Source organism: Orcinus orca, chromosome 1, assembly GCF_937001465.1.
Source record: "Orcinus orca chromosome 1, mOrcOrc1.1, whole genome shotgun sequence".
NCBI classification, from domain to species: domain Eukaryota; kingdom Metazoa; phylum Chordata; class Mammalia; order Artiodactyla; family Delphinidae; genus Orcinus; species Orcinus orca.
In genome coordinates this window covers 179,095,568-179,110,801 of record NC_064559.1, presented here as the reverse complement: position 1 = coordinate 179,110,801, position 15,234 = coordinate 179,095,568, and the positions used below count along the sequence as shown (strand labels likewise).

The following is a 15,234-nucleotide window of genomic DNA, read 5'->3' as shown; positions in this document are numbered from 1 at the left end:
TCTCCCTCCCTCCCTCCCTCCCTCCCTCTCTCTCTCTCTCTCTTTTGGCATAATAAACCCACAAAGCAGAAAAGAGCAGGAGAGGAGACTGACAATAAAATTGTGGAAGCTGGAAAGAGATGGATGGGTGAAAAGGACTTTGCAGACTCAAGACAATGGAATCTAAGTTGACAGCAGGGAATGTGAGAACCAACCCAATTTACACCACAGGGCCCCTCAAGGACTCTGCAGGTGGGGATGGAGGGAACCAAGATAAGGATGACTAGTGGAAAGTCTTGTTAGAAGCAGTCAGACCCCATCCCTTCCTCAACTCCAGCAGCCAGGAGATCACCCCTGAGAAAGCCTGGAGGTTTATTCTCTGCAAAGGGGGAGATGGAAGGCATTTGAGGGGGACATCAGGCCAGGTAAGGGCAGGGCAGGGGAATCACAAAGAAGTGAAGGGATGGAGTGAATGCATCACTGGAAGCTGAGACTCCTCTCCCTTTCCCCTCCCACCTTTTTCCTTTCTGTGGCTCCCAGGCTATGGGAAATGAACCCTGCCATCTTTAGGCGTGAGACTGGAGTCTTCGCCCAAGAAGAACGACGTAAGACTCTGCCACTGCAGCCTCCCCAGTGGAACAGCCCAGATGGGCAGTCACGGGGAAGCCTCGCTCTCACACCCAGGCGCCCAGCCGTCTCTGAGCCTCCCACTCTTAACACAGGAAGACAGCAGAGGTTATCAGACACCTGAGAGAAGAGACTAAACAAACACAAGGATGAAGGGAACCTGAGGGAAACAGAAACCAAATGGAAAAGAACACTAAAAACAAAACAAAACTAACTAAAGTTAATAGCCTCTGAGAGAGAAAATACTGAAATCAACCAAATACGAACAGGATATTATTACAAGGAATGTTCAGAGAAAAGAAAGCACTCTTGAAAAATGAAAACATGAGTGGCTGGAAGACAAAATGGAGACAAGTACCCAGAAAGTAGAGCAAAAATACAAAGAGGTGGGGATTCTGACAGAGAGGTATGAAAATTAGAGGAACAAGCCAGGAAGTCCCACCGCAATGAAGAGTAGCCCCTGCTCGCCTCAACTAGAGAAAGCCCGCGCACAGCAACGATGACCCAATGCAGCCAAAAAAAAAAGAGCCAGGAGGTCCAACACCAGAATAACAGGAGTTCCAAAGAGAGGAGACAGAAAAATGGAGAAGAGGAAATCATCAAGGAAACCATTCAAGAAGATTTTTTAAAGCAGAAGTCCCTGACTTGCCAGATTAAAAGAGTCGCCGAGTGATGCAAACAGCCCCACACCGAGATTCACACCTGTGGAATGTCACTGCGCTAAGGAGGAAGAGAAGAGCCTTAGACAGTTGCAGAGGATGGAGTGGAAATCAGAATGGAGCTGGAACTCTTGAGAGCAACCTGGAAGCTTGAGGACAAGGGAGCAATGCTCTCAAAACTCTTTCAACCCGGAATCTGACACATCAATCAACTGAGGAATTGAATATTCCAGTATTCTCAGTCATGTGACACATCAAAAAGCTCACCTCTCATGGGCCGTTTCTCAAGAAGACCATGCTGAAGGGTGGTCTCTGTGACAATGAGGAAGTAAACCGGGGAAAAGGAAGACGTAAGTCGATGAGGAGATCCAACATAGGTAAGAGAATCTCCAGGGCGAAGAGTGAAGGCAGCCCTGGGATGGCAGCTGTGCCCCAGGCAAAGGGCCAGGGGCCAGCTGGACCCCTCAGGGAGGGACTGTGTCAGCAAGATGAGTTTATAGAGGACCCGCTGCATCTGAACATCTGCAGGGGAGAGTTGGTGAGGTGAGAATTGGGGGGTTGAATTAGCAATACATATATAGAAAACTAATGAAGTTAACGCATACACAATTTTTATTCCTAGAGAAAATAAAAGCCGTACAGGAAAGCCAGAGGAACTACAGTTCATTACGTGACATAGCTGTGAAGGATAAATGGTACAGTCTAATGAGAGGAGGGGGGATGAGGGGGCATATGTGGACCAGGAAAGGCTCTTGAGTCACTAGCTAATACCTAAGCTGAAGCGCCTGGTAGTAGCAACCCAGGCACATTATTTAGAGATATGGAGGTCAGCTAAAAGAGATGAAAGTTATTGCTTCTGGGGGTGGGGGGCCGGGCAGAAAATGTGGGGGAAAGAAGGGTGCTGCTGTTTTCCATAACGAAATTTGTAGAAGAATTTGGCGTTTTCAACTCTGTGCAATTTTGATAAAAATAAAAACTGAAACAGAGAGAGAGAGAGAGAGATGCATGCCACTGTTAGCTAAGAGGCTGCTTCGCCTACAGAAGAGAAGGGGAGAAGCCAGCTTCCTTCTGGGCGCCCAGGCTGACTCCCCAGGACAGGAAGGAGGCTGGGACTCAGGCAGATGCTGTCCAGGCCCAGGGGATGCCTGGTCCTCGCTGTAGCTGCCAGAGGCCACCACCTGCTGGCATGGGGACTCCACTTCCCACACCCCCAAACCCTCAGGCTGAGCCCCTTGCTGCCTTCGACTCCCTACAGCAACCAGAGGCAGTGTCTTCTTGAGAAATGGATTCTCCTTTAAATTTTAATAGGATGCATTTAGGTCTTCCCTGACCATCATCAGGGCTCTGGGGACTCTGGCCCCAGCATACTCAGACACTCAGTCTGCCCCGTGATCAATATGTCTTTTTTTTTTTTCCACTGTCGGTGACTTGGGTTTCATAGTGACATAATCAGCTTTCTCTAATGCCTGGAGCCAGTGTTCCCTGGGAAGTATTTTGAGTGCTCAGGAGAAAGATGCTAGGCCAGTACAGACAGTCAACCTAACTAGACAATTTAACATCTGAGATGTTTATTTGGAGGATAATCTTTACAAAGGAATAACTTTTCCAAGAATCTAAGTGGCTTCCTAGGAACAGACATTTCCTGCTTTTGTTTTCAAAACAGCCATTCACAAATCTATTGCTGGGAATGTAGCTGTCCAGGAACAGTGAGAAGAGGTCTGGATGGGGGCTGAGAGAACCCTCCCCACTCCCCCGCCCAAACCATCAGTCTGCCTGCAGCACACCCACATCTGTCTTTCCTCCTGTTACTCTAGGAGAAGCACCCCCTTCACATCAGCTCAGCCCCACCCCTTGCACCTCTTCTAGAACTCCGCCCTGCGCTCGGCCCCTTCTCTCCCGGCACTGTCATCTGCGCCTACCACCTCCACACCCCCAGCAGCACAAGCACACTGAGGATCTCTCTGTGTAAACACCCACCTGTCAGCCTCATACACACTCACCCAGGTCCCACCCCTCACCCCCTCGTTGTTTCCTCCTTCCCTCCATAGCCAGCCTCTTGGGACAGGTTTACTTACATGTGCTGCCTTCAGGACTCCATCTCCCAAAACAGCTCCCATCAAGGCCCCATCAGTGACCCACATGTGGCCACATCCCGTGGACACTTGCCTGGCTTCCCTGTCCTGGGCCTGTAAGCGGCCCTCAGCACAGATGACCTTGAACTCCCTCTGCCCTTGGCTTCCATGACTTCTCACTCTGCCAGGTCTCCACCACTCCTCTGGCTTCTCCTTCTCAGACTCTTGCAGCTTCCTCTCTACCTGCCCTCTGACTGCTGGCATATTCCGGCTCAGTCCTGGATGCCCTATTCTTTTTTTCTCCTCCCCTCTCCCTAAGTGACCCCATCCAATTCCATCCTCCTAAACAGCATCTACGCATTGACAAACGCATGTCCCAAAGGTGTCTTTCCTGTCCTCTGAAGCCAGGCTCACATATCCAATTGCCACACGCCTCCCTGAACACCTGGATGTCTGACTGGTATCTCAAAGTGAACATGTCCACCAAGCTCTGATCTCCCCTTCCCCGAGCCCCTTTCTTACTGTCTTCCCCATCCCTGCCCATCTTGGTGTATGGCAGCACCACCCATCCAGCTGTTACTCGAGCCAGGAACATGGCAGTCACTCTACATTCCAAGCTTCTTGTCCTCACCCTTCATATTCAATTCACCAGAAGTCCTCTAGCTCCACCCCCATCTCTAATGTGGTCTCCCTGGTCTGAGCCACTGGATGTCGCACCTGGACTCTGCAATATCCCACCCTCCCCTACTCCCACCCCCTTCTCAAAGCTCAGGTCACACTCCCTAGGAGAGATGAAACAACAGGATTTGGGGGAAACAGAAAGAGAACAAAACCAGTGTGGGCGCATGTGATGGAGGTTGGACAATTCACTCCCGGCCCACTGGGGCCACACTCAGAGCTGCCTGTCTACACTTTCAGGGAGAAGTCTGAGAATTAAAGAGAAACCAAGGCACTGGATCAGGAAGAAGACAGGGACCTGGCAGCCTGGACTCACCCAGGAAGGACAGCAACCTCTATCCAGAGTTGGGTGCTGAAGACAACTTCTCCCCGGCCCCCAAGACACAAGGGATCTGCTCAGAGAAGGCACTGGCCTAGGAGCTGGCAGCCCATGAGCTGGTCCTTTTTGGAATCATGTTTCATTTTTACCTGTAACACTTGAAGGCAGGTCAGCAAGCAAACGACCTTGGCTCCCAGCCCCAGGTGCTTGCCCCATAGCCGAGGCCACCTGACTTCACCTTTCCAGACCAAGCCTGACTCCAGGTTGGTGGGTTGGTCCTGTCTGGCCTGGTTTGGCCCTGATTCTGTGTCCTTGCTCCTTCCTGAGACCCAGAGCGTCCACCCTGTCACGGATTCTGAGAGCTGCTGAGGTCAGGGATCCTGTCCCTCACCTGAGGTCTCAGTTAAAGGGAGATTCCTTCACTGAATAAACATTCTCTAGCACTGCTAGGCACCATTTTCAGCACTGGGGATACAGCAATGAATAAAGCATAATTCCTGTCCTCTCACGGGGTGTACATTCTGGTGGAGGAAACAGAAACAAACTAGTGACTTTCTGGGGAAAAATAAAGCAGGGAAGGGAAGGGGGATAAGAAATGCTAGAGGAGGGTACATGTGGGAGGGTGGCCTGGGAAGGCTTCACCAAAGTGTGAGTGAAGGAAGTGAAGGAGCTGCAGGACCCTGGAAAAAGTGTTCAAGGTAGAGGCTTCCCTGGTGGCGCAGTGGTTAAGAATCCGCCTGCCAATGCAGGGGACACAGGTTCGAGCCCTGGTCCGGGAAGATCCCACATGCCACGGAGCAACTAAGCCCATATGCCACAGCTACTGAGCCTGCACTCTAGAGCCCACGAGCCACAACTACTGAGCCCACGTGCCACAACTACTGAAGCCCACGTGCCTAGAGCCCGTGCTCCACAACAAGAGAAGCCACCACAATGAGAAGCCCGCACACTGAGGCGAAGAGTAGCCCCCGCTCGCCCCAACTAGAGAAAGCCCGCGCGCAGCAACGAAGACCCAACACAGCCAAAAATAAATAAATAAAATAAATGAATTTATTTAAAAAAAAGTGTTCAAGGCAGCGGGCACAGCAAGTGCAAAGGCCCCGAGGCAGAAGCATGTCTGACAAAGAGATCCTCGGCTGGAGCACAGGAAGCAAGGGGTAGAGGGGTAGGCAGAGGTCAGGGAGGACCTGGGGCGAGCACACACAGGCCACTTGTGGGCTGTGGAGGGTGCAGAGTGGGAGTGCCAGGGTCTGCTGGTGTTAAACAGGATCATTCTGGTTGCCGGGTTGAGAATACACTGTAGTGGGTAAGGGTGGAAGCAGGAGATTACAGCGGGACACTGTGACAAACCAGATGAATCTTGGCAGTGGTTTGACCCAGGAGGTGGGAGAAATGGGCAGATTCAGGGTGAGTTGACAGGATTTGTTAATGGAGGTGAGACAGAGCCGTCTGGGGCCTGACGACAGGAAAAATGAAGTTGCCTGTGCAGAGTTTGAACAAGTGGTTTTGCTTCCTTCTTTCAAAGTATATCTTTTTTTCTTTGGCCACTCAAAAAAACTTTCAAAAAGACATTCAGCGAATGAGCAAATGCACACAGTTTCTCTGCCTATGTTTACAAATCACCACCTTTACGTTACGAACGCTTTGGTAGCAGGCTTTTTTTGTTCCAGTTTGGATTTTTAGAGCGGTTTACCTGCGGAGTTTATTCTTTACCCCATCCCAAAACCTCCAACTTATTATTATGTATGTAATTCATAGTTTAATCAATTTGTTCCCCAATAAATAGAGAGGTAACAAATCTTCCCAAAGGCATACTTCAACAACGTCCTTAATCTGGAGTTCACAGTAAGATGGGGCTATACAGAGTAGAAATTTAGGATGGAAAATATGCTGCACTTTTAGGTTTCAAAGTCCAAGAAGGAATGGGTTTGTGAAAAATTATTAGCAAACCAACTTTAAGTTTTTTAAAATTAAAACTATTCTCTCCAAGCTACTATTTCATAAATACGCACACACGTATGCGTGCGCATGCGTGCTTGCTTTAAAAATACAGGTACACGATAAGCAACACGTGGATATACCGCATAAACTCTTAGACCTCAATAAAAATAAATTCAGCTATTAGAAATGAAAATACATGAGATAGAAAAGCACACCTGTTAAAAATATAACTCCTTCAAGTGGAACTGTACCAAATTAAGCAAACTTTCAAAATAATTTCTTTAACAAATATACCAAGAGCCCCAGGAGTCACAGTGGTTCTTCAGCGTCTGCTGTGTTGTGTTCTAAGGATGAGTTCATTGAACGCCCAGGTGACCATCACACAGATGGCTGAGACCTGACACGGAGCTCCGGGGAGAAGTCTGGCGGGAAAGGCGAGTCTGGGAGTCATCAGCCTATAGATGGTACACAGAGCCACCTTGGGAGTGAGTTTACACAGAGAAAAGGGGAAGCCCAGGGGCTGAGCCCTGGGGGCCCTAATGTTTAGAGATCAGGAGATGGTGGGAAATCACCAAAGATGACGAGAAAGTGCTGCTGGCAAAGAAGAGGAGGGTCAAGAAAGATGGCTGCCTGGAAGCCAGGGGACAAAGTGTTTCGAGGAGGGTGGAGGGGTCACCTGTGTCAAATGCTGCCAGTAGCTCAGGAAAGAAGAGAAATGAGAACTGACCACGGAATTCCTCAGCGTTGGAGGTCACTGTGGACCTTGATAAGTGCAGCTTTTGAGGTGTGATGAGTCCAGCGCCCCACCGGCATGAGTCTGAGAGAGGATGGGAGGAAAGATGAGACGTGAGCAAGTATAGTCATCGCTTTCCGGAGTTTTCCTTTTGAGGAAAACAGAAAAATCTGGCGAGTAAGCCCTTTAGTCAAAGGAATGTTGTTAAGGTGGGAAACTTTAAGTTTGGATGTACTGAACTGAATGGGCTAGGAGAGAGGCAGTGGCTGGAGGGATGTATTGGGCGGTACTGGGGAGCTGAGAAGAGATGGGAGTCAGTACCCTTGGACAGGAGCACAGATGGCCCTCCCTCAATGGCTGAGTCCTGCCACTGGCAGTGGCAGGGTCTGGCGTGGATGCCTTCTGCTGAAGGCCTGAAGGGCTTGGGGGGCAGCCCCGGACAGCCCCATGCCTGTGAGTCACCATACCCACACTCACTGGCCCAGCCCACAGCTGGGCTTCTGTCCCCTGCCCTGTATTCCAGTTCCAAGCTAAGGCTGGGCTGCCCCTCTAAACCCAGCCCACCCCTTGCCCCTTGACAACGGCCACCTTTCTGAGGACTCCCCACCCCTGCTGGGCCTGACCTCTATGGTTTCACCCTCCGATCCCATCATTCCCTTCAGGCCTAAGCACCGACCCCTCCCCCGCTCACCCCCCCAGCTGGGCCTGGATGAGCACTTTTGGCATCCAGGTAGTTCCTATCAATTCTAGCCTCTTCTTCCACACCAGCCCTTTGGGCTGAGCTCTCAGCTTTCCTTGCAACAAGTGAACTTGAGTTAGGACAACACAGGCATTACCCTCAATGAACCATATAACCTTGTAGGTGTAAAGTCAACATTCTCGTAACAAAGGAGCCCTTCTAAAACAACCGAGGCAAATGCAGGGATGCTGGGTGAGAAAGTCAACATGCTCTTGATGGGCACTCCTGGAGGCTGCCTGGAAGATGCAGACTGTGTTCGGGTGTGGAAGGGATGGGGAATGCAGGGCACGGGCTGTGTGCCGGAAATCAATGTGGTAAATAGGAACGGATGCATAGCGTGGACAAAGCATGGCCCTAGGACCCAAGGCAAGAGGGGACTTGCAGGGGAGACAGGAATGGATTTCAGTACCACTGTTATTCCAGAAGTAACGCGGAGAACTAGGGAGTATGGAGGGATCTGAGAGGTTAATCGGAGGAGAGCGCTGAGTACTGCCCTTTGGAGGTGGCTAGGATTTGGCAATGGGCAGAGCCAGCAGGCACAGAAGGTGAAGCACAACAGGGGTGAGTGAGGCTGTGGGGCCGGGAAGACCAGCCTGAGTTTCAACTGGATCCGGCAGGTAAGGCGGCCACAGAAGGCCCTGGAGCAGAGGTGTGACACAGGCAGAACCATGATCAAGGACACCCAATAGCACCAACATGGGGGCCTGGAGAAAGGGGGTAAGAGCCGTGGTACAGGGAGTGCAGAGAGACCACCTCTGAGTCATGGACCACTTGGTGTGGACACCAGACTTTGGGGACTAATTGGAAGGGGGAGGGTTGGGGGAGAAGAAGGTGTCCAAGATGACACTAAGGTTTTGAGTGTGAAGGGCTGGGCACATCATCTGGGCTCTGGATGTGGAAGGAGATGTCGTTGGTGGCAACTGGAGGGCTTGGTCCAACTCATGCTGAGTTCGAGGTGCCCTAGTCTCCCAGGCAGAGGTGCCTGTGAGGCATCAGAAGCAATGGTCTATAGTTCAGGAGCGAGGTCCCAGCTGGACACTCAGATTTAGTGTCCTTGGCACAGTGAGGTCTGAAGCCAAGGAGGTGGATGACGGCGACCAGGGAGACCACCCATGGCCAGAAGAAACCAGTCCGACTGACCAGGTGCGTGAGTCACCATCATACCCAGACTGACGACCGACCCACCTTTCCTCTCTGCCTGTCCCAGGCTCACGAACCCTCCAGGCCTAGCCCTCCCCCTCCAGGAAGCCAGCTCTGGCTACTCCAGCCTCGGGAGTCCTTGCCCGCTGTGAGCATCTCAGTATTGGGGGCCCACACCTCAGCACCGGGCCTTGTGCTGCACCTGAACCAGGCTCCTCGAGAGGAGAACCCCAGTTTACCCCCTCGGCTCTGGGCATCTTCTGGCACAGAGCACCCATAAGGCACTGAATAAATAGCTCCTCCTGGAGGGACTGAGTGATTGATCAACTGCTGGGCTGGAGATCAAGAGGAACAGTAAGGAGACTAGTGATGAGAAGACTCCTGCCTGCTGGACTCATCCAGCATCTACTCTTGCTGTCTGGTCTCTTGACTCATGGCCATGAATTAGATCTATATGGATCAACCTGACTACATCTCAGAACATCACTGAGTAGAAACAACAAGTTGCAGATGTACGGTAAATCCTCTGGTGTAGTCAGTGCTATCTACCAAAGAGCCCTGGTCCTCCCCTGTGCATGGCAGGGCTGTGCTTCCCTACTCTCAGGGAGCTGGGTGAGGCCTGCAGTTTGCCCTGGAAGATGAGATGGGAGCAGAAGCTTCTGGGTGGAAGCCTGAAGAGTCAGTGCACAAGGCACCACTGTCCCATCTTACTCTCGAGGCCTTGGCTGGCCTGGATCTCTGAGTGACTCCCAGGAACAGAACCCCATTGCAGACCCTCGTCAAATAGGTACTGGAGTGAAGTACAAATACTTGCTGTGTTAAAAAAATACACAAAAGAAAGAAAGAAAAAAAGGGAGGGAGGAAGGGAGGAAGGGAGAGAGGAAGGAATGGGCCTAAGGCAAAGCCCTGGTGACCTCAGGTGGGTGTGCCTGAAGGTTCTAGTCAGTGTTTCTGGGTGGGGGCACCCTTGGCATTTTGGGTGGGACAAGTGGTTCTGTGGTTGGTGATCGGATGGTCACATACCCAGCCCTGTCCATGAAATGCCAGAGGTGCCCCCAGTTCTGTGGCAACCCACACTCTCATGCCCAGATTTGCCAATCCTCCTGGGGGTGACACCAGCCCCAAGAGAGCTGTAAATGTTGAGGGGTCACCAGAAGGGAGGGTGGGAGGTACAGCAGGGGCCCAGATGGGACAGCGGGGCTGCAGGAGAAGATGACCTGACCGATGGCATTACATAACCCCCCCACCAAAGTGCTCAAATCAGATGTGACAGGTAGAGGCAGTGAGGGTGACGTTCTTCGCAGCTGACAGATAGGGTGAGGTCATCCTGGAGGGGATAAAAGCGACGCACACAATAGTGAAAAAATGCTCCGATGCCCTTTGTCAGCACCATGAACTGCAGCCTTTACCCGGGGCGGCAACAGGATCCCCCGACCACCCACAAAGTATGTCATGATCCCCTTTTACAGACGGGAAGCAGAGCTGGAGAGGGGAGGGGATGGTCTGAGTGGAACAGCTAAGTGGGAGAGCTGCTCGGGGGCAGGGATGCTGGACCTGGGAAGAGAGGGAGATTCTGAACAGAGCGGGTAGGATTAAAGGATGACCTGGGTGGGACGGTGGGGGTAGGTTACAGTGAGGACCACTGCCTAGGCTGTAGGAAGAGGAGAAGGGGACTCAGGTGTGGCCTTCACCTTTCAGCTGAAGGGAGACCGTGTGGCAGAGACTCTGGTGGCTGAAGCTGTGAACTAACGGCGGTGGGGAGAGGCTCCTGACAACTGCCCTTTCGGGGCTCAGGCTTCCCGGGGGGGAATGAGGGCAGCAGGGAGCCGCCTGGCACCAGATCTCCAGTCTGGGGACCGTTGCCTGTCAGGGCAGAAGCACACCCCCTCCTTCATGGCCGCTAACACTCAGCCACCCCCTGGGGCCCCACAGATGGTCCTTGAAACTGCTGGGAGAAGGCTGTGACCGACGCACCCATCCCAGGAGGAAGTCTCATGTGGCCTTTGGAGGACCCCAATGATGTGAGAACACAGAGACACACGGGGGCGCTCTAACCAAGTAGCAGAAGAGGATACCCGTCAGTCCCCAGATGGAAAGAGGGCAAATATTTCGAAAAATCTCTGGTCTAGTGTTTCAGTGGAGCAGTTACTGGAACTCTGAAAAGGATATTTCTCTCCCCGGGCGTCGTGTCCCTGCCACTGCAGGATGTCTGCCCTCCCTGACCCCCTCCCTGTCACTATGACAACCCAAACCCCCAAGTTCAGTTTCCAAACACTCCCTCTCCTGAGAGGCCCTGCGGGTCAGTGCCACCGGAGGATGCCCACTGGTGGCCTTGGGGAGCTGGGTAGTGTCTGCTCTCCCAGCGCTACAGAGGAATCCAGCACCTCCCACTTTGACCTTGTGAGTTAGGCACCTGCAGGTGCTGGAGGACTGTAGGTACCATAACGTTCCGTGTTGGCTGGGGCTCAAGGGGACCATCCTCCTTTGGAGGTAGGTTCTCCTCCGTGCTGTTATCCCTCAGGACTGGGTAGGACGAGGGCTGCATTGATCACACTGGGGACACAGACACAGGACCCTGAGACAGACACCACGGGACCTGCGTACAGACACCCACGTCCCGAGAAGCACACACGTGGTCACAAAGAACACAGCTTGCACAACACTTCTACAAAGCAGGTCTGAAACCAGGCAGCCTGCTGGAGCCCGGGGAGCCCCACAGTTGAGAGTTCTGAGATGTTTCTATCATGAGGTTTACAAAGACAAAGAACCAACGGTGAAAAACCAGGGGTATTATTCTAAATGTTTACCAACCAATGAATCCTGGACTCCAGCCAGCCAGAACAGAGACCGGTGTACACAGCTGGTAGGTGCAGTGCGCTATCAGCCCTGTAAACAGCCTTGTCAGCAGAGCCCGAGTCCCCCTGTGGGACACCAGGCCTGTCACGGTGGCTGCTTAGAGGACAGAGGTGACTTCTGGGGAACACACACCAAGGTTAACAGCAGTCCGGACAGGACCTGGGAGAATCACTATCAATCCCAATGCGGGGTCTAGGAACCCAGGCAGCATGTGAGGAAAGAGGGGCTGGGGGAAGACCCAGGCGGCTCCAGTCCCCAGCACATACCTGGCATACCCCACCCCCAAGCAAGGAGCCCGCATTCCTTAACAGAGGTGGTCAGCGAGTCGCACAAAGATGTCACCTCCTGGAAGGCCGGAAGCCCAGGGCTCCTGTGGGCACAGCCCTGCCCGTTGAGATGCTCACCACCTCTGAACGCAGATGACACCACCCCCAGCCCTCGGGCGGGCGCGAGTTCTTACTGCATGGGAAGCAGACATTGCAAACCAAAGGTGATTCTTACCCTCCTTCGAAGATTTTGATCCTCGCCGGCTCCCCTCTCTTGGAGGCAGGAGCGTCCTCCTCCGGCTTCCCTCGCTTCTCCTCTTCCTTCTCCACTCTAGCTATCTCTTTCTGGCCTTCCGGGGGAACCAGCGAAGGGAGGCGAACCTGGCCCCCCGCAGGAACGACAAAATCATGGCTGGTTAACGGGTGGTCATGGAATGATGCCTTCGATGGCATCGCACACCTACACTTCATCCTCCCTCTACCCAGTGAAGAGGTGCTCTTAGCCCCACTTTACAGAAGGAGGGAAACGGATCCTCAGAGAGGTGAAGTCAGAACTGGGACCCTGACCAGGTCTTTTTCAGGGGAAGACCAGGCCTTCCCATGAGAGCTGCGTTTGCTCTTTTTCACACTAGTCTAGGGGCTTCTGGGGACAGGTCCTCATCTTGGTCCCCTCGGTCACACCAGCCTCAGAGAAGGCATTTGAGGAATGCTGAATGCACAAATGAAGTCCCCACCTTTGGAGATTAACCAGCCCAATTCTCTTTTATAGATGAGAAAGTCAAGGTCACACAGCAAGTTAAGGGCATTGCTGGGAGCAGAACGCAGGTCTCCTGAAGGCCCTGACCAATAGCACCCCCCCAACCCCCCACCCCCGAGCCGGACACAGAGAAGCTGTGTGCCACCCCACTGATGGGCCTGGCAGGTGTGCATCTCAGGGAAGCTTTCTCTTCAAGAGATAAGGGCCTCGGTGGTGAGAGCTGGCTGGATAACATGTCCCCCAGATCCTCTGATGGTGGCAGGGGTGGGTGCACCCTTTAATAGGGAGCAGCGATGCTGGGCTGGGGGCTGGAGCCAGCAGTGAGATTCTTATCCTACTTCATGCCACTGTCATTAAGGTCACGAGGAACTGCACTGATGACAGCCCACAGGAGGAGCGACCCTGTCTCCTGGTGCTGGGACAATCTAAGGACAGAAGTCCCTGTGCCAATCACCACACCTGCCCCTACAAGGATGGGCTGGGGCTGAGCAGAAAGGTAGCTGGTTGGGAATCAGGGAATCTGAGTTCTAGCCCCACATAGGCCACTGCATGCTGAGCCACCCTTGGGTGAATTACTTCACCTCTCTGGGTCTCAGAGTCTGAGGGGATTAGACCATCTTGGAGATTCATTCCAGGGTCAACTTCTATGACTCAGTGACCCCCCCCCAAAAAAATCTCTTCAGAATTGGAGATGGGGAGTGGAAACCAAGTGAGGCTACGGACTGCTGCTTTGGCAGAAGGCAGGTGATTTTATGCAATACCCAGGGATTTCCAGAGCATTGCTGTTTTCACTTCCATCTCAGTCTGCCATCTGGGCCATCCTTGGAAGGACAAAGAGGCCTCCCCCAGGCTGATGAATGACTTCTGTCTCACAACCAGCTGTGATGTCAGGGCCAAGCTAGAGGAGGCTGGTTTTGGTGGCAGGAGCCACTCTACCAGGAAACACTGTTGGAATTGAGCAGGGATCCACTTTAGCTTTTAATGATAATAATGTGAATAACTGCAGATAATGATGATCAAGTGCCAATGTGCCAACCACTGTTCTAAACACACTTTGCATATTTTAACTCATTTAATTACCTCTACAGTCTTATGAGCCAAGAATTATTATTGTCTCTATTTTATAGATGAGGAAACCAAGGTGCAGAGAGGTTAAGTAATTGGCCCAAGGTCAATCAGTAAGTGAGATAGTGGGATTCAAATTCGGGCAACTTGGCACTGAAGCCCTTGCTCTTAATTTCTTCGCAATAGTGCATGTGGTTGTCAAAATGATCCCCAAAGAGAAAAAGGAAGGAGAAACCTGGGGGATGAAATGTGGCTGCAGAGTGAACTCTTGTATAAGCTTGGGTTTCTCCAGGGCTTAAAATTGAAAAAAAATGTATGTGACCAAACTCAAACCTGATTGGGTGGCCTAGACCTGCACAAAGATGGTTAGGAAGAGCTTTGAAATGCTGATATAGCCCAAAGGGCCTATCAGGGAATGGAAGCTATGGGATGACAAATGTCAGCTCAGTATAATAGGGACCTTTCTTAAAGCACTGTCCCAAGATGGGCGGGGTTGTACTAAGAGGTTCTGAGCACCCAGTCACTGGAGATATGCAAGCAGAGACCAGAAAGAGGTGTAATTATAGAAAGGCATCCATCAGTGGGCCATGCAGTTACATTAACGGACCAGACTGGTGAGCTTCTGGTAGGAAACATGCCAGTGAATCAAATGGAATATTCCAGGAAAAAGTGTGCACGGTTCAGCTCATTTTAGGAAAGCAGCATTTTGAACAAATGCTTGCCAAACCCAGTTAAGCCAAGTTAACTCTTTGTTTTTCTTAAACCACCTTTCAGTGTTCAATCATTAAAACAGAGGGGCAGTCCTGAGCATCCAGAAGAACTTTGGAGTGAGATCTAGTTTTGAATCCAGGATATTTCCTGTCTGTGGGGCCTTGTGCAAGTTACCTGACTTCTTTAGGCTTTTGTCTCTTTATCAAACACATAGTGATATAGAACCCTGTCAAGGTTGGTTGTGAGGATAAAAGTAACACTGAGCACAGTACCTGGTACATAGTAAGTGCACTATAAGTTCTAAGTGTGAATACAATTAAAACAGCTTCTTGGGAGTAGCCATAGCCAGTAAGAGACACTGGAGAGAAAATCAGTCATGATGTTTATGGCGAAAGTGGAAACCTCATTTAAGGATGTCTGTAGACTGACAAGGATATTTAGAGAATAAATTTGGGAAACAGTTTGGTGAAGAATATCCAGTAGAGCTAAGGACAAATTCAATGCACAAAAGTCACTCAATGAAAGAGCAGGATACAAATATAGGAGAAGTTATCGAACATGGTTTTGTCCATTTATCTACAATAGGAATTTAGGGGACTTATTTGGTCAAAGAATCTGAAGACACACTAATGAACATCTCTAAACTTGCAGTCACTTTTAAGGTTTTCTTTCCTCAAATAACTGAAAGAAGA

General features: G+C 51.4%; 1 protein-coding gene across 3 annotated transcripts in view; it reads right to left on the bottom strand.

Moving 5' to 3' along the window:
- HIVEP3 (HIVEP zinc finger 3) overlaps nt 1-15,234 on the bottom strand; it is a 500,469-nt gene that overhangs the window by 36,208 nt on the left and 449,027 nt on the right. For all 3 annotated transcript variants that reach the window (XM_033421978.2, XM_012531907.3, XM_004266717.4), the window contains one exon: nt 12,245-12,390. In XM_033421978.2, the coding sequence (XP_033277869.2) occupies nt 12,245-12,390 (146 nt within the window). The remainder of the gene's footprint in view (nt 1-12,244; nt 12,391-15,234) is intronic.